The sequence below is a fragment of the Mauremys reevesii genome, linkage group 11 (assembly GCF_016161935.1).
Source record: "Mauremys reevesii isolate NIE-2019 linkage group 11, ASM1616193v1, whole genome shotgun sequence".
Lineage (NCBI taxonomy): Eukaryota > Metazoa > Chordata > Testudines > Geoemydidae > Mauremys > Mauremys reevesii.
In genome coordinates, this window is record NC_052633.1 from 44,571,237 (window position 1) to 44,590,732 (window position 19,496).

Genomic DNA, 19,496 nt, shown 5'->3' on the forward strand with positions numbered 1-19,496 from the left:
TAAGTCATCTAAGTAATGCACTACCTGCTGTAAACCAGTTTCCCACATCACTGCTCAGTGTTAAATTTCTGTGTTAAAGTAAAGCACTGTGTTAAATTTCTCAAATGCTGACCAGGATATTGCGCATCCCATGGGCATAGCTTTGTCATAATAAAATTGTTCTTTGAAAAAGAAGCACAAAAGGTTAAAGTCAGAAGGATGCACTGGCAGCAGTCAAAATGCAGACTGAATATCACACTTGGCCATCAGTGCCCCTCGGCCACAAGACCTAACCAGGCACCTAGCCTCATCAGAGGAGGAACAGCACATAAGAACAAAATACTGAGTCTATGCCATTGTTAGACAAGCTATCGTGTGGATATGACAGGTGGTAAATTAAGCGATATTCACCCAGCACTTTCTTAGGGACCAAGCCTAGGTGAGAAGCCAGCCAGTTCTATAGAGATATGTGATTGAATGGCCCTGATGCCCTATTCTTTTTTAATTCTTCTGTAATCTTTTTCTTTACAGTATGACCCATTCCCACAAAGGACTTCAAACTTTTGTACATCACATGATTTCTTTCCCCGTAACAGAGATCCCAAACCCCACAGTAAACCCAAATATGCCCCATCTGTCTTGCCAAGACATTATCAAAGGAGCACTGTTAACACTTCCAGCGTAACTGGACATGGCGCTCTTGTCCAGCCCCCCACTTTCAGCTTACCCCCCATTCCCTTCCTGTGCCTTTGCCCCCATACCCTGCTTCCACCCCCAAGGGTCTGCAGGCAGCACCTGACTTAACCACCATTCTCTTTCCCCACTGTGGTCTTCCCTGACTGCTGTGGCTGTATGGACCCCCAAGCACATTTCACAAGCATGCTTAAATTTGTGGATGCTACAAAAGCACCTGCTTTCATTAAATGCCCAGCAAATATCAGTACAAGCCTCAGGCCTCTGGCAGACTTGATGCAGAATGAACAGGCCACTGTCAGTGTTGAAACCAGGCCCCCGTGGTGTCATCCACTCTAACCACAGTGTGCAATGTTATATTTCCCACCAGGTTCCAGTTTTTGCTGCTGCCCTCAAGCTAAACAGTGAAACCAAGCCATGCCCCTAAACATATTATATGCCCGCCTGGTTGTATTTGAACAATTCTGGGCTTCTGTCTGGGTAAGCCCCTGCAATAACACTTGCATAGATCAGGAGGACAGCTTCCCAATTTTCCCATATTCTAGCTTCCCTTGGACATCTCAATTGCCTGCTTGCTTTCCCCCAGCCTACTCTCTGTCAGTACCTCCCTGTGCAACAGTAATAATATGTCAGCATAGTCACCTCTCTAAAAATGTATCTTTAGTGGTACTGAGGAGAGGAACTCCCATTGGTGGTCAGCCACCCCACTCATGATTGACCATTGGGGCACCCTCAATGCCCTGTTGCCCCCAGCCACTCCTGGGGTGGCAATTCTACCCCACGAGTTCACATTCCCTATCAGTGGGTGAGATATAGGGTGCTCATAAATCCCTCCATCAAGGGCTTGTACCCCCTCGTGAGGAGGCTGCCCCACCTGACTATCACCTGTCTCCCAAACTCAAGCTCATGCTGGATTTCCATTATTACCACTTCTGGCCCCTTCACCCAGGGAAGCTCTCGGCTGCTGCAACAACTGAAAGTTAGTTTGCAACAGCTATGTAATGCCATTAGCTTCTGTAGAAGGTGTGTGTACCCAAGACATCCCAGACACAGCTCCATTCCTGACCCCAGATCCCTGTGTAGCCTTTTGGCTAGTTCCACTACCCCATTCTCCCCTGCCCCTCCCCATAGTTTCCCCAAGATGAAAAGTGGGCAAGTTCCCTGAACCCTACCGAGGTCCACCCTATAGAGACCTGATGCAGAACTGGATGGAAGGGACTCACTTTCAAACCTTGCCTCTGCAACCACCATCTGGCACTGGTCACATTCACCCCAGCCAGCTGTGTCACTCTCCTGTTGCAATCCAATTATTCAAATGTCCTGGCTCTGGACAACCCCCTGCACTTTGTAAGCATTGTAGTGCAATGGCAACAATTCTGAAAGTAACTACCTTGATGCATCCGACAAAGTGGGTATTCACCCACGAAAGCTCATGCTCCAATACGTCTGTTAGTCTATAAGGTGCCACAGATCTCTTTGCTACCTTGATTGCTTTTCCTCATTCTCTGTTGGCTCTGCCACCCCCAAACACAGCTATTTCACCACTTGGTGTGTGTGCTTCCCAGGAGCCAGGCCATTTGGTAGACTGACAGACCACCCTGGGATCCACCAGCCCTGGTCCTGGGTTCAACCCCTTACCCATGTGGTGAGGATCCCACCCCTGGTCTTCCACCTAGAGCCCCACTCCATCCCGAGCTGGGTTTGGAACTCCCACCCCCATCTGCTCTAACACACCCGCTATGGCTGGCTGGAAGGAGGGGGATCTCCCCTTCATCCAGTTCTCCTCAGTCTACTATGGCACTGCACCAATGGGTTTGAAACTCCCTCCCCTTCCCCTTCTGCTACTAAACAACCACCTCTGCATCTGTGGGCTGGAACTGGGGGCTCTTCCCTCACTTCTCCCTGGTCTGCTACAGCTGCCAGTTGAGTTTGAAACTCCCTCCGCCTCCTTTCTGTTACCAAATGCCTGTGGGCTATTCCAAGGGGCAAAAATGTGGGAGGAAAGATTACTTTAACCATCTTTATGTTCCCACAATCCTGAGTGCAGCCAGGGACTAGATATACACGTGGCTGCTCTAATTAATGCCTGGATGCTCATAGTCTCAGTGGCAATTTTGGCAGCCAGAGATTGCCAGAGCATAGGGTTGCCCAGCTGTGATCCACTTTCCTTTGACCACACCTGCTACATGGTTGGGTCTAGGAGGTGTAGAAGCTGCTACACCACCCAAGATTTCCCCCTAAACAGAAAGAATTCTTAGGAACCAGGTAGGTCCATTTGCTGAAGCTGCACAAAGCCACCAGATGGATGTGGTGGATGAGAACAGGCACAGAGCTGAAGAAAAGAAAACCTGGGACCTTAAAATTTAGAAGAGACAGATGAGGAAGGAGTAGGAGAAAAGAAGGTAAAGATCAAAGAAAACTAAATAAGGGAGAAGACTAAGAAAGAGAATGAAAAGCATAATGAAATAGGACTATAATCAATTATATTGCCTTGTTAATTTTGGATACGCTTAGCCTCTTTCCTATTAGTTATAGTGGTAGGCCATTTCTCAATACAAATATCTAATTTAAAGTTCAGTCATGCCCAAACATTGGAAGTGAACAGCAAATTCTCTGAGAGCAAGCTACTTTTTCAAAAAATAACCCTACATAGAAGGTATAGCACCAGATACAAACCGATGAGTTATGTTAATTGGAACACACAAGAAATATACATTAATGGGAAACTGGGTGCTGGGGGAACAGATAGGATTAACATTTACTAGAGAGAAGTACCAGCATCTTAAGAGGCTCCTTTTAAGTGTAAGTTTCCTTAAGCTGAATTTTCTTGTATTAGAATGTCTTTTTATATACACAAGAAAATATAGATGGCCCAGTCAGACTGCAGGAAGGCAGAGCTAATAAGTGAATGGGAAACAAAGGGAACACAGTTCTTTGCCAGGTCCCAAAACAAGACAATTCATCCATACTGTCACTCATCCTCTGATGCCTAAGTAAGACTTGCCATAAAATATATCAAATGCAATTTTGGAAATTCCTTCCCTTTGCCTGAAAGCAATTATACTCCCAACTGCCTCCAATAGCTTTGTAGGTGATTGGTGTAAACTGTACTGCCGCCAAATGTTAAAACATCTAAACAGTATTTTGTCTAGACCTTCCAAGGTCCTCTTAACACAGTGTTGCACACAGTTGAGATCTAATATATTAAAAGAAAAATACACTGTGGAGATTGCACATTGCTTTCAGGTACTTCGCTACAGAGAAAACAGGAGCTGTAAGATCTTCAACTTTTATGAAAGGCCCATTGAAGGCACTCCGCATGCTGCAGGACTGAGCCCAGACTGTCTATCCTATTGTGATTAGATAGAAAAATGAAAGGTTTCCTGAATGTATATTGGCAGATGTCTCATAATAGATTGCTAGATTACTGGGGCAAGGACCCTCTCTTTGTTTTGTGTCTGTACAGTAGTTAGCACAATTGGACCCTAATCATGACTGGGGCCCTAGAGTAATAAAATAATACAATAAAATAAAGTAAAATAATAATAATAATTGATTATTAATAATAAAAATAATCAGATGAGTGGACTGAGGTTAGATGAACATAGCTCAGTCTTTTAAAAGGATTGTCCTCAGAAGCATAAGAACATAAGACTGGCCCTACTGGGTCAGACCAAAGGTCCATCTAGCCCAGTATCCTGTCTTCTGACAGTGACCGGTGCCAGGTGCCCCAGAGGCAGTGAACAGAACAGATAATCATCAAGTGATCCAGCCCCTGTCGCTCATTCCCAGCTTCTGGCAGACAGAGCCTAGGGACACCATTCCGGCCCATCCTGGCTAATTGATGGACCTATCCTACATGGATTTATCTAGTTCTTTTTTGAACCCTGTTATGGTCTTGGCATTCACAACATCCTCTGGCAAGGAGTTCCACGGGTTGACTGTGCATTGTGTGAAGAAATACTTCCTTTTATTTGTTTTAAACCTGCTGCCTATTAATTTCATTTGGTGACCTCTAGTTCTTGTGTTATGAGAAGTAGTAAACAACACTTCCTTATCTACTTTCTTTACACCAGTCATGATTTTATAGACCTCAATCATATCGCCCCTTAGCCATCTATTTTCTAAGCTGAAAAGTCCCAGTCTTATTAATCTCTCCTCATATGGAAGCCGTTCCATACCCCAAATAATTTTTGTTGCCCTTTTCTGAACCTTTTTCAATTCCAATATATCTTTTTTGAGATGGGGTGACCACCTCTGCACACAGTATTCAAAGTGTGGGCATACCATGGATTTATATAGAGGCAACATGATATTTTCTGTCCTATTATCTATCCCTTTCTTAATCATTCCCAGCATTCTGTTTGCTTTTTTAACTGGTGCTGCACATTGAGTGGATGTTTTTAGAGAACTATCCACAGTGACTCCAAGATCTCTTTCTTGAGTGGTAACAGCTAATTTAGACCCCCAATGTGCATTACTTTGCATTTATGAACATTAAATTTCATCTGCCATTTTGTTGCCCAGTCACCCAGTTTTGTGAGATCCTTTTGTAGCTCTTTGCAGTCTGCCTGGGTCTTAACTATCTTTAGTAATTTTTTATCATCTGCAGATTTTACCATCTCACTGTTTACTCCTTTTTCCAGATCATTTATGAATATGTTGACTAGAACTGGTCCCAGAACAGACCCCTGGGGGACACCACTATTTACCTCTCTCCATTCTGAAAACTGACCATTCAGCATGTGGTGGTCAATAGCTTCTAGCACATATGTAGGAACAAATTCAGCAACCAGCATTGTCCTTGTAAAGACTCATCACCAATTCCCTTTGTTAGGATGACCAGTGGTTATACTGTGGGCATGTTGAATTTTGGAACCTTACCTGTACCGTATTAGTATATAACTTGCAGTGTTTTGCAGACGGGCACTGTAGTGGGACATTCTCCACTCTGTTGTCTGTAAGACTACTTGTGTTTTCTACCAAGTTTTTTGTTCAAGAATACTAATAAATCAAGGCAGCCTTTGTTTGTATATAATTCCTTCCTGCTGTGCAAACGTTTAACTCATACAGTTTTGCTTCTTAACCTTCTAATCAACTTAGACAACTCACTGCCGTATACTTCAGAGATGAGGAAGTTTTTTCTCCAAACACTTATTATACTGCTGGGTGTAACCCTCTCTTCTGGGGGGTCCTTCTCTTTTGAAATATGTATATATTTTCAATCTTGGGGAAGCAATCTGATTTTTCTCTAGGTGGTCTGCTCAATCATTCCTTTTATTAACCTTTACAAAAGCTGGTTTCTAGATCTAGAAATATTTTTACCCAGTTTTGTTTCCGAGGCTTGTTTTCGGGAGCTTCTCTTTTACTGTGGCTTTTTGTTAGCTAATTTTAAGTTTAATTTTGTCCTTTAATGTTATCATTCCAGAAATGTTGGGGGCTATGGAAAAAAACACTTAGTAATCTTTCTATGCTTCAATTACTTTCTCCATATATAAAATGGATAATAATAAATAAATAATAATAATAATAAATAATTAATACCTACTGGTGGGGCCTAAAAATATTTGTAAAGCATTTTAAGATGCTAAGATCAAAGGAAAATCCATTTAGTTGGAAGGCTATGTGGACACTCAAATCAGTATACACCTGGCTTATATTAATTTAGTTTAAGTCAAGTAGGAATTTAGTTTAAAATGACTAGGAACAAGTTTAAGCTAACAAGAATAAACCCATCTTAATCTGAAGTAAGAGTATGTACACAAAGTTTTGTGCTGGTTTAATTAAATCAGTTTAAAAACCAATTTAAGTTACACCAGTGCAACGGTTGTGTCTAAATAAGATCTTAAAAAAACATGTATTGGAAAAGAATTTTAGGAGCCTAATTCTGTGCTGACTTACACATGTAAATCAGAGTTGAATTTTCCCTAAACATCTAAAATTCATTTATTTGGGTAGCCACAATCATTGCAAAACACAGTCTTTGGATAGGTTATTTCCTACCACATACCCCACCTACTCACCCACTTGACAGGAATCTTATACAGGAAATCAATGGGGTCAGTGACATGATTTATAGCCCAGTCCTGGCTTCTGCTTAGTTCTTCACATTTGAGGCATGCTGAATGTCTGTGAAGCTGCAGCAGTCTAATAACCGTAAAAGATCAAAATCAAAAGTGACACAGAATGGACATATAGAAGATATGCAGCCAACAGGATGTCATAGATCTGAAGATACCAACTGTGATATGAAGAACCCAGGTATAACTTTTCTACTCAAAGGCAGTGTTTTGGGGGCATCGCTATATGCACACATACAAGATAATTAAAACCTCCTGCTGCTATAGTTCTGGGTTCTCCTCACATGCTGTATCTTATAGATCATTGTTTTTTAAAGCTGTGACGTCATTGTGTAAAGCAGGGGTGGCCAACCTGAGCCTGAAAACGAGACAGAATTTACTAATGAACATTGCCAAAGAGCCATAGTAATATGTCAGCAGGCCCCCATCCACTACCCTCCTCCAGCCCCGAGTGCCTCCTGCCCACTGGCGGCCCCGCCAATCAGCGCCTCCCCCTCCCTTCCCACGCTTCCCCCCCGCCACAATCAGCTGTTAGGCAGTGCGCAGGAGGCTCTGGTGGGGAGGAGGGAGGAGCGAGGGCATGGCAGGCTTGGAAGAAGAGGCAGAGGCCTTGGGAGAAGGGGTGGAGTGGTGGCAGGACCTGAGGCAGAGCAGGGGGTTGAGCAGTGAGCACCTCACAGCACATTGGAAAGTTAGCATCTGTAGCTCCAGCCTCGGAGTCAGCACCTATACAAAGAGCCTCATATTAACCTCTGAAGAGCTGCATGCAGCTCCGGAGCCACAGATTGGCCACACCTGGTGTAAAGGTTAAGGAGTTAGACTGAACTTTTGCTTTTGGTAACACCTATACCAGACACTTCTAAGATAGACAAAAACAAACAAAAAAAAGAGTATTCCAGTTTTCCACTTATTGATGCAAGTTTCTACAGATACTAATAGCACAATCCCTCTAAAATCCTTTGCTTAGGGAACCAAATAATTTGCAATACAGAATGTTTATGTTATAAGACAGATGTTTATAGTGTTCTTCAATGGAGCTGAAAGCCAGGCAGCTCCAGCTTTAGGTTAAAGATGAAAAGCTACTGTAGTAATATAAAGCCTTTCAGCAAGAGTGCATTCCTTTAAATAAAACAACCCACAACCCATTCCATTACTCAGGTGAATTTAATGTAATGTTACACTGTTCCATGCAACTAACATTTGCTATCAACATGGTTTTGTAGTGGAGTTTAAATCTGAGAGAGAAAAGCAAGTCAGTGTTCTTTGAGCCAATTGGATGTAAGCCCAGTGCAACAGTCCTTACTCAGACAACGTTCCAGTCAGAGTTAGCAGCTTCTAAAAGACTGCAAGATCTTGGCAATATGAAAGAAACAGCAAAATCATCTGTTTAAAGGATTCATTTTTTCAGACTCGATTAGTTCCCAATCTGCTTGCATCTGAAAATTGAAACAAAATGTCAATATTTGCTAAAAGTGAGGTATAGTTTGCTACATTATTTTTCTTGTTTTTAATTTTTATTTGTATCCCTTAGGGAGACCTTACATTGTTAAAGTCCTGATTAAAAAAACCTTTTATTTAATGGTGTTTCTAAGTTTCCTAATTTTAATTTGCAATGTCAGTTCTATGTGCACTGATGCTGTTATTATTATTCATATGTATCTACACAGTAGCATAACTTGTCATGGTATTTGACATAGACTCTTAAAAGACAGAGCCCCTGCCTTGAGGAGCTTACAATCTAAATTAAACAAAAATAGAAGAGGAAAAGATGCTAAGGAAAGTGACAGGGATAAGAGTGAAAGGGTTAAATGAATAATAATAATAATGCTAATCATATTATAATTCTTATTTTAAGTAGAGATGGATGTAACACAAGACAGGAGAAGTAAAGAGCCCAGGAGTGGAAGTCTGCAATGGAAAGCAAAGTGAAGTGGGTTCTGAGGGATTTGAAGACAGAGAGTAGGGATGTTTGATGACAGGAAAGGGATATTGTTCCAAGCATGGAGAGCAACATGAAAAAGGGGATAAAAGCAAAAGTGGGAGGAGGGAGCCACAAGGGAAGAAAAGTGGGCAGAGCACAGGAGGTGAGGTGAGGGAGGTGAGGAGTGACAGGAGATTAGAGATGAGATGTCAGCAGGGGCAGAGCCATGTGGAGCCTTGAAAGTAAATAGAAGGGATCTGAACTTTATGCAAAAAGAGACCAGGAGCCAGAAAAAGGACTCAAGGGGTGTGTGTGTGTGTGTGAGAGAAAGAGAGAGTAGCAGGAGAGGAAAGGTATGTGAGCAGTTGAATGTTGGAGAGACTGAATTCAGTTGAAGATAGACAAATTCAGACTGGAAATAAGGTGTATATTCTTAATGGAGAAAGTAATTAACCATTGGAACAATTTACCCAGGGTCTTGGTGGATTCTCCATCACTGACAATTTTTGAACCAAGAATGGATGTTTTTCTAAAACACGTGGTCTAGAAATTATGCTGGGGCAGTTCAATGGCCTGTGTTATACGAAAGGTCAGACTTGATGATCAGAATGGTCCCTTCTGGCCTTGTAATCTACAAATCTAAGAAGGAAGAGGGAAGAGTCAGAGATGCTGAAGAGGAGGAGTTTACAATTGTCCGTGGGTATGTCTTAGTGGGAAAAAATGGTGTGTTCATCTATTGTGTTAGCTCAACCAAGTTAGCTTAAAGTAATTGAAAAGTCCTGTTAAGCTGTAGACTTACATATTAGCTGGCCTTGTTCTTACTACCCCAAAAGCAACTGATTGTCTAGAACAGCTATTCAAAACCACAGTGGCTTATTCCCCTACTGTCCCTTTTAGGTCCATCAGAGTATCTGTAGAAAACTGATCAATAAAGAAGTTAACTATATTTCTCAAATGTGTGTGTTTTGGAAGGGTCCTGTATCATTTTATCACTTCATTTTATAGGCCTGTTTTGCTACCTACTGGATGATTTCTTGGTTCTCTTCTCCTGAAAAGGACTGAGAGAAATTATCATTCTAGTCTTATTTTCATATTGCCATAGACTGGACAATAAAGAAGTGTATTGGGAACATAATACTGGTGTAGCCTGGGTAAATGGCAAATGTTTAGAAGACCTAAACTTTGCTGATGATATTGCACTACTGAATGACATCCCTGATAAGTTACAAACAAAGACAGACAGCCTGGCAAAATAAAAAAGCAAGCCAAGCAGGGCTCAAAATTAGTTATACCAAAACAAACATCCTTGAAACCCAGATGTCAAGCTGTAACATCACATTAGAAGACAAATATATCAAGACAGTAGAACCGTTCACCTACCTGGACATCACCATATTGGCCAATGGCCATCTCAAGAAGAAAGTGACATCAAGGATAGGAAAGGCACACCATTTACTAAACTCAATAACATATGGAAATCAAAGCTATATAGCTCCAGAACAAAACTCAGAATTTTCAATTCAAACATATTCTCAGTGCTGATATATGGCTGTGAGAGCTGGATATTTATGTTAGATAGAAAATAAATGCCTAGTAAATATTCTGGGAATTGATTGGAAAGACCCCATTACTAATGAAGGGATATGAGAAATCACCAACCAGTAGCTCATTTTCACCAGAATCAGAAGGAAGCATTTATTTGGTGCATGTACTCCGGATGCCAACACACAAACTCCCACCTGAAGCTGTCAAGTGGAAATCAAATAGTGTGAGGAAACAAGAGCACCCAAGAGAAACCTTAAGAACTGTTAGCAGGGAGGGTAGAACAGTCGATCTGAACACCACAGAGCAGATGGAAGCAGCAGCAGATGACAGAGAGGAATGGAAGAGACTAGTATCTGCCCCACGTGACAATATTGGCATGAGAAGGATTTAATAGTAAATCATTTTCATACTGAAGGACTATTTGGTTTTTATAATGCAGGCAGGATGCATAAGGACTTGCAGATAATACCTTTTCATGTATTTTTCTGAAATCCTAAAACATTCCATTATCTTTGTGCAGGGAAAGATCTATCTTTTTTCTATATCCTACAAACACACATGATGGGGTGATTCACCATTAAAATGAGCACTGAACACTTCATTGTCAATTATGTTTTAGCAACAGAGAGCTTATAAAATGTGTTTAAAGGTCACAAAAAATGCTAATACTTTGGCCTGATTCTGATCCAGTGACATAGGTATAAATTGGGATAGCTCCACTGAAGCCAGTGGAACTACATCATGGTAAAAAGGCATAAAAGATCTGAAACAGGCCTTTTCTTTCTAAAATCCATAGATTAACTTCACTTTAATTAGAAAAAGTGATTACTGTATACGCATTGGATATTCGTACATTGAGTTTCCTATATGCAAATTATTTGGTTGTATGAACAGGAATAGCAGTTTAGCATTAGATAAGCATTATCTATGGGCGTGTAAAGTATTATATTAAAAAAAAGCTTACTATACAACTAAGCTGTCATAAAGAATGGGTCAAATAATGTACCATGTGAAACATGAAGCATACAAGCAATAGTAACCATCTGACCTTGCACAAAATATAATAAGAAATTTGTCCACGATGTTATTTTTAGACATGCCACTGGGAGCACATTCATCATGAGTGAGGGATAGTCAAGAAAAATTGTGTCCGGGAGGACAAAGATTTCTAGCTAGCCAGAACAGAAGCCTAATTATGGCAAAGCCTATGTTATTCTGTGTATTTGCCTCCAAGATAAATTAAACTGAATGTTAGGTGAACTGAAACATCGCTGAGTCCTTGCTGTAGTAAAGACATAATATTGGCAATAATAAATAAATAAATAAATAAATAAATAATAGTAATCATGATAATAATAATAATAAAAAATAATTAATACATGGCACTTTTCATCTTTAGCCTGCTTTTACAAATATCATCTAACTGATTAATTAATATTCACAACAGCCTGCAAGGCAGGTAAGTATTATTATTCCTATTTTATAGTGTGGAAAATAGAGAGAGAGTAAGTTACTTTTACCCCAGGATAGTCATGGTTGAGGCTGGAATTATAACTGAAGCATTCTTGGATTCTATCTATTATTATTAGCTGGTTTTATTACAGCATCTCCAAGAATCCAAGATCAGGATCAGAGTGCTATTGTGCTGCATGTTGTACAAACAAGCAATTTTAAAAAGGCAATCTCTGCTCTATGGAGATTGCAGACTAAACAAAAATAGGATGTTACATGTGGGTGGAGCACTCAGTGGAGGGAACTGAAGAAAGAAAGACAAGGAAAACAGGAACACATGATGACATAGATGAATTGCCTACAGTTGGGGGGAATGGCTCCTCCTGCTCCAGGTCTGTGGGCGGCCAATCTGCCCCAGCAGGGCGACGATAGATGTGGGCTCGGGCCTGTGATCAGGGCCGAACAACAAACATAGTTACAGATCTCCAGCCCCTGGTCGAGGCAGGGCAGCCAAGAGTCCCTTGGACAGGGCAGGGCAGCAGAGAATCTAAGGGTCTCAGGCCTGCACTCAGGCTGGGCAGCAAACAGTCGGGCCTCCTAGCTCTAGCGGAGGGCTGACAAGCACAGACTTCTTGCCTAAGAGAGGGGGCTGCCACCCACAGCTTGGGATAGCAGGGGGGATACAGGCCCTACTCCACTCCATCCTGGCCCAGGGCCCTAGAGTGGTCTGCCACTGGGTCAGCAAGGATCCTGATGCAAAATGCTTACTCACCTGCTGCCAGCGTTGCAGCCAGTCAGGGGTCAGTTACCCCCAGGGCCACTTCCCAATTCCCGCTCAGGATGTACCTGGCTCTGTAGAGGGTTGTCCTGGTTATCAGGGATCACAAGCTAAATATAAGTCAATAGTGTAACACTGTTCCAAAAAGCAAACATCATTCTGGGATGTATTAGCAGGAGCATTGTAAGCAAGACACGATACGTAATTCTTCCGCTCTACTCCATGCTGATTAGGCCTCATCTAGAGTATTGTGTTCAGTTCTGGGTGCCACGTTTCAAGAAAGATGTGGACCCAATTGTAGAAAGTCCAGAGAAGAGCAACAGAAATGATTAAAGGTCTAGAAAACATGGCCTATGAGAGAAAATTGAAAAGACTGGGTTTGTTTAGTCTGGAGAAGAGAAGACTGAGAGGGGACATGATAACAGTTGTCAAGTACATTAAAAATTGTTACAAGGAGGAGGGAGAAAAAATGTTCTCCTTAACCTCTGAGGATAGGACAAGAAACAATGGGCTTAAATTGCAGTGAGGGCAGTTTAGGCTGGACATTAGGAAAAATTTCCTGTCAGGGTGGTTAAGCACTGGAATAAATTGCCTAGGGAGATTGTGGAATCTCCATCACTGGAGATTTTTAGGAGCAGGTTACACAAACACCTCTCAAGGATGGTCTAGATCAGTGGTGGCCAAACTGCGGCTGGCAAACCACATGCAGCTCTTTTACAGTTAAAGTGCAGCTCACTAATCCCCCTATGCCCTGCCCCCCCATTCTCTGCCTACCAGACTGGGGGGAGAGCTCAGGGCTTCTGCCCTCTGGTGGGGTGGGGTGGGGTGGGGTGGGGGGACTAGAAGCTTCTGGTGCCTGATGAGAAGTGGGAGGCACAATTTAAAGTTTCACCCCCTCAACAACTTGAGTCATCCCCCCAGGCACATGCACCTCTGACCCTGAGCAGCCCCTCCCTGCATCTCCCAGGTGTTAGCTCCTCCTGGAAAGGCAGCAGCAAACATCTGGGAGCTGCAGGGAGGGTCCGCTGCTTTAGGTCCATGGGGAGAGGCAGCAGCAAAAGCAGCAGCTCTCCCTGCTGCTCCCAGCTGTTTGTAGGTGCTTCTCCCAACTGCCGTAGCTCCCAGCTCTGGCTGAAGCAGCTGCTGTGCAGGGATGAGGGCTCAGCAGCACCATGTGACCAAGCAAGGCCAGGAAACCCTGGCAAAAATCTGGGAGGGGCACATGACCCCCCCAAGCATCACTTCTGGTTCTGCCCAGTGGGGAGTGAGGTCTCAGGACTTCAGCCCTGCAGGACATGACTGCTGGGGCACAGAACTTCAGCAAAAGTAGGGCTTCAGCCCTGAGCCCTGGCAGGCACCTCCCCTGGGGCTGAAGTCCTGAGCCCCCTCTATCTGCAGGGCTGAAGCCACGAGCCTGGCAGGTGAGCCCCAGCTCTCAAACTTTTGAAGATCGTCGTATGCAGCTCATATGGTCAGTAAGTTTGGCCACCTCTGTTCTAAATAATACTTGAGTGCAGCAGACTAGACTAGAAGACCTCTCGAGGTCCCTTCCAGTCCTATGATTCTAGGATTATTTATTTTTACACGGTCCCAGACTGCTGGCAGGCATGATTTTAAATAAATTAAAATAAATAAATGTACTACTTAATGAAACAAATTATCACAATCATTGCCTCTTATTTTTCCAATCTATAATTCTAGAATTGTTTCCCTATTTTATTAAAGAGTGTGGTATACACACTTGTTAGGAGTTCCTCACCTCATGGTCACTCTGTCTATAGATCTCAAGCATTTGACAAGGGTGGGTAAGGAAATGTGATATTCCCTTATACAGATGGAATAACTCAGGTTCAAAGGGGTCATGTGACTTTTCCAAAGTTACATAGTAAATACATGTCAAATCCAGAGGGCAAAACCTTACCGCCTACCCCAAAGAGATGCCAAATAAATCACTCAGATTTTCAGTATCAAAGCTTTCCTCTTTTTAAAATGGGATAACAATCATAATTAGCACTTCCATAGCACTTTTTCACCTAGAGTTCTTAAAGTGCTTGACGGAGGTCAGTAAACAAATATAAATAGCTCAGTTTGACTGAATGTGAGCTTGACTGTAATATCATCTACTCCAATTTTATACCAGAGCCATTCCACTACTTAACAACTTCTTCTAGGGAAATTGACCCTATTTTGTGCAACAAACTGAACAGTTCTTAAATTTTGCAAGTAGAGAAAATAATGTGTTTTAGAACAATTTTCCTGCAAGTCCCATATACAATCTACTATTATAATTTGCTTAGGCAATGTGTAGAAAAGTCATTCTCCCTCATTTTCCTCCATAAACAATCTCAGTATTCACATTTTTACAGGTCTGTTAAATGTTTATTTTCTTAATATGTTTTAAAATTTTAATGCTGTCTGTAAATCTAGTTTAATTGTATTTCAGATGGCAACAACCTTTCAAGTGGCTCTTCTTCAGGTAAATCTATCTGTTGTTATCCTGTTACTTCTTGTGTTCTGTGTATATTATTTCAAGGTCTTGCCAAGTTTTACATTACCCAGCCAGAGAGTAAGTTAAAGTTCAGCTCTTGCCACAACTCTCTGAATACCTTTTCAGCAAAACTGTAGCTATAACACTCGAACTATTAAATCTGAGATCAGCCTGTATGAAGATAAAACCCAGATGTAGTGAAGGTTGTCAGCTTATTCTGACTATAAATCCTGAATACACAGAGCATAGAAGTCTATATATCTAGAAGTGAAATAAACCATAGGATGGAAATCTTTCCAGCTGTATGAATTAGTGTTTGGAACATGATTCACAAAGAGCCCCTCCTCCTAGGGTTTTCACTTCCTGGTCTTGCAAACAGAACAAATGCTATCTACTCGATAAAGTCTGGTGATCTAGTTAATGGTAAAGGCTGGCAACTTCTTGCAAGTTTCCAATGATAAATAGGATAGATTCCTTCACAGATTTCAAGACTACTGTTCTTTGTGGTAGAAGACATTAAAAGACAGTGCTGGCCGAATAATTCATTGCATATAATATTTATTATGATTGACATTTTCTCATTAAATAATTATTTACAAATAATTGTGTTCATTTTTTAACTTAATATGTGGCTAAGAAAGAAGATTACAATAAGAAACAATATTTTCTGTTTGAGGGGAACAAAAACACACAGTTAGCACTTTAAATGACATGAGATGGATGGAGGTAAAGTTGATACCTAATATAACTGGAGTCTCCTATAAATACAGCTTACCTTCCTTTTTACTGATTTTGAACCAGAAATGACCAAAAACAAAAACAAAACAAAAACAAAGCCTAAGATGCCTAGTAAATTTTAATATAGCAACAGGGAACAATATAATAAAATCTGGATAGACAGGTAGAGAGATAAAATAAACATATATGTTTATAAACACATAAACATATAAGCGCTTATTAATGTCATACACATAAAAATGCCATCTGTAGTTTGTCAATGTGTTGAGACAGCCAGAGAGATAAAATAACATTCCCACATGCAAGGAGGAATAAACAAGGCAGTTATTGTCCCAGAAACATGGGAGCTGCAGAAGAATTTAAAGTGGAATAAAAGTTCAACTTAAAATTTCCCAGAAAATGGGAAGTAAAGTAACCAAAATGCCAGGTCCATGCTACTGAGTTACAATGGATGAAGAAATACTCAGAGGAGGTAGCCGAGAACTAGTAGAATTTAGGGGGTCCTTTATCTTGCTCCAGCTTCCAATCTGGCACCTGGAGATGCTTTCTTCTTCCTGTAAGGAAGGAGAGAAAAACAAAGCAAGCAGAGGAGATAATTAGGGGACCAAGAAAATGACTCACATGTGTACATGCCCCGATGTTGGAGTGTGTGGGGAAATAAGAGGTGGAAAAAACATAGAGGTGATCATAACTATCATGCCTTATTTTCTGGTCTGATAATCCCAGGGAAGGCAGAGGCATGCAGTGCATTTAAACACCTGCTATTACTTTGGCCATGGAATCAGTGTTTAGGGATTTTATTTACAGAAATTGGCTCCTCTTGATTCTGAGTCTGATGAGATCCACATAACAAAACCCCAGTACACTTTGTTGTATGAGTGGTTAACTGTTTTCTTCCAGCCTGAAAGCAGGCGTTCAACAATAGCCTGCCTCTGCATTTCCGATAACCTGCGTTTTGGAATGATTCCCTGCATGCAATCATCAGTCCATCACTGAAGAGGAGTCCCTCTGCTGCTCTCACAAATAGATCACTTGGCTCAGCTTCAGGGAAAGTCTGAGAAGACCTGCGTTATTGAGTAAATCCATGGTCTGGGTAGTCAGTCAGGGATGTTTGTCAGGGAACTGCCTAGCCTGACTACTACTTTCATCAGCACTTCCTGAAGAACTGGAAAGCAGGACAAATTTTGAAGTGTTGTGATTGTAAGAGCTGGTGAACAGATCCATCTGTGGACAATGCAGTAACTATCACATCCTTTGTCTAGAAATCCTGTCTACTTATAAGGGGGCAGTTATTGTGATTAGATAGAAGCCAAGCATAGAATCATAGAATCTCAGGGTTGGAAGAGACCTCAGGAGGTCATCTAGTCCAACCCCCTGCTCAAAGCAGGACCAAACCCAACTAAATCATCCCAGCCAGGGCTTTGTCAAGCCTGACCTTAAAAACCTCTAAGGAAGGAGATTCCACTACCTCCCTAGGTAACCCATTCCAGTTCTTCACCACCCTCCTAGTGAAAAAGTTTTTCCTAATATCCAACCTAAACCTCCCTTACTGTAACTTGAGACCATTACTCCTTGTTCTATCATCTGGTACCACTGAGAACAGTCTAGATCCATCCTCTTTGGAACCCCCTTTCAGGTAGTTGAAAGCAGCTATCAAATCCCCCCTCATTCTTCTCTTCTGCAGACTAAACAATCCCAGTTCCCTCAGCCTCTCCTCATAAGTCATGTGCTCCAGCCCCCTAATCATTTTTGTTGCCCTCCGCTAGACTCTCTCCAATTTATCCACATCCTTCTTGTAGTGTGGGGCCCAAAACTGGACACAGTACTCCAAATGAGGCCTCACCAGTGCTGAGTAGAGGGGAATGATCACATCCCTTGATCTGCTGGAAATGCCCCTACTTATACAACCCAAAATGCCCTTAGCCTTCTTGGCAACAAGGGCACACTGTTGACTCATATTCAGCTTTTCATCCACCGTAACCCCTAGGTCCTTTTCTGCAGAACTGCTGCCCAGCCATTCGGTCCCTAGTCTGTAGCAGTGCATGGGATTCTTCCGTCCTAAGTGCAGGACTCTGCACTTGTCCTTGTTGAACCTCATCATATTTCTTTTGGCCCAATCCTCTAATTTGTCTAGGTCCCTCTGTATCCTAGCCCTACCCTCCAGCATATCAACCACTCCTCCCAGTTTAGTGTCATCTGCAAACTTGCTAAGGGTGCAGTCCACACCATCCTCCAGATCGTTAATGAAGATATTGAATAAAACCAGCCCCAGCACCGACCCTTGGGGCACTCCACTTGATACCGGCTGCCAACTAGACATGGAACCATTGATCACTACCAGTTGAGCCCGACCATCTAGCCAGTTTTCTATCCACCTTACCGTCCATTCATCCAGCCCATACTTTAACTTGCTGGCAAGAATACTGTGGGAGACTGTATCAAAAGCTTTGCTAAAGTCCAGAAATAGTACATCCACTGCTTTCCCCTCATCCACAGAGCCGGTTATCTCGTCATAGAAGGCAATTAGGTTAGTCAGGCATGACTTGCCCTTGGTGAATCCATGCTGACTGTTCCTGATCACTTTCCCCTCCTTTAAGTGGTTCAGGATTGATTCCTTGAGGAATGTTTTCTTTGCTCTGACATAACGTCCAAACTTATACAGCCAGATCAGTCATTCACTCTGATCTATTTAGCACAAGTTTGGTCACAGATGATGCCACACTATTGTTACCTGACAATACCTGGACATAGGCACCCTGTGGGCATCTGCAGTATAGTTTTAGGGCTCTCCAGACTGGAAGAAGCTCTCACATTTGACGCTTTATTGTGCAAAGGAGGCATTTTGGCTCCTTTGAGTATCTGTCAAGTATTACTGGAGTGGGTAGTCTAGGGAAGAGTGAAGGCTTAGGAGGAGGAAACACCACATGAAGTCCAGGCAAGTAGCCTGACAGAAGTTCACACTTCTTTCCCAGATAGACACTTCTATTAAAGTCTCAGAAATCATCTTTACAGGTCTGTGTATTAGAGGGTGACTGGAAGGAAACAAAGGGAGCATAGCTGCCACAGACACCATGTAACCGGGCTAAATACCTGTGATGGGAGCTGATACTGCCTCCCAACACATATTTGTTATGGATGCCCTTTTGCAGAAGGGAATGTTAGGGTAAGAGACCAGGAATCCACTATGTACTGAGAAATACTAACCAGAGAGAGTGAGTTAAGGTAGAGCTTTCTGCATCTATCAGAAATCCCAGTGCCTTCAGCAAGTGTACTGAAATTGAGATATTCAGCTGTAGGCACATCTCTGACTCTGCTGCAATGAAGATGTTGTATAAACAAATATGCATTTCTGCCCCTGGAGAATTTAGGAGATGTATAACTGGTGCCATCACCAGAATAAAGACCCCTGGGGCAGTACTCAGGCCAAATGCCATTACCTTCCATTGATACAGAACTGTAACATAGGACAGGCTTAGGAATTTCTTGTAACTTAGGTGCATGGGGTTACCATGGAAACCCTTGTTCAGATAATTTTCTGCTGGAATGTCTGCTTTGCAAACAGTAACTTACATCTTTGAGACTATCTATGAGAAGCATCTGGGAAAGTCATAAGATGATGTAGGATTATTAATTTTACAACCTGACACTAACTCCATCACTTAGTGACATGAAAACAGCTTTTCCAGCCACCTCTACGTGTTTCTATTCAGCACCACTCCTAAGGCCTGATTAGGGTGACCAGATAGCAAGTGTGAAAAATTGGGATGGTGGGGAAGCCTCTATATAAGAAAAAGCTCCAAATATTGGGACTGTCCCTATAAA

At 42.1% G+C, this 19,496-nt stretch overlaps 1 protein-coding gene and 1 long non-coding RNA gene across 4 annotated transcripts in view; one reads left to right on the top strand and one right to left on the bottom strand.

Annotated features, from left to right (window-relative positions):
* The window catches only part of KCNH7 (potassium voltage-gated channel subfamily H member 7), a 320,233-nt gene that overhangs the window by 191,424 nt on the left and 109,313 nt on the right, over nucleotides 1-19,496 (top strand). For 2 of the 3 annotated variants that reach the window (XM_039495387.1, XM_039495388.1), the window contains exon 4: nucleotides 14,892-14,924. The exons of the other annotated variant lie outside the window; for it this stretch is intronic. In XM_039495387.1, the coding sequence (XP_039351321.1) occupies nucleotides 14,892-14,924 (33 nt within the window). The remainder of the gene's footprint in view (nucleotides 1-14,891; nucleotides 14,925-19,496) is intronic. 3 annotated transcript variants of the gene reach the window in all.
* Nucleotides 15,845-18,990, bottom strand: LOC120374939. The gene is made up of 2 exons (XR_005586354.1): nucleotides 18,879-18,990; nucleotides 15,845-16,228 (listed from the first exon to the last, which is right to left on the bottom strand). It is a non-coding gene; the product is annotated as an uncharacterized LOC120374939 (long non-coding RNA).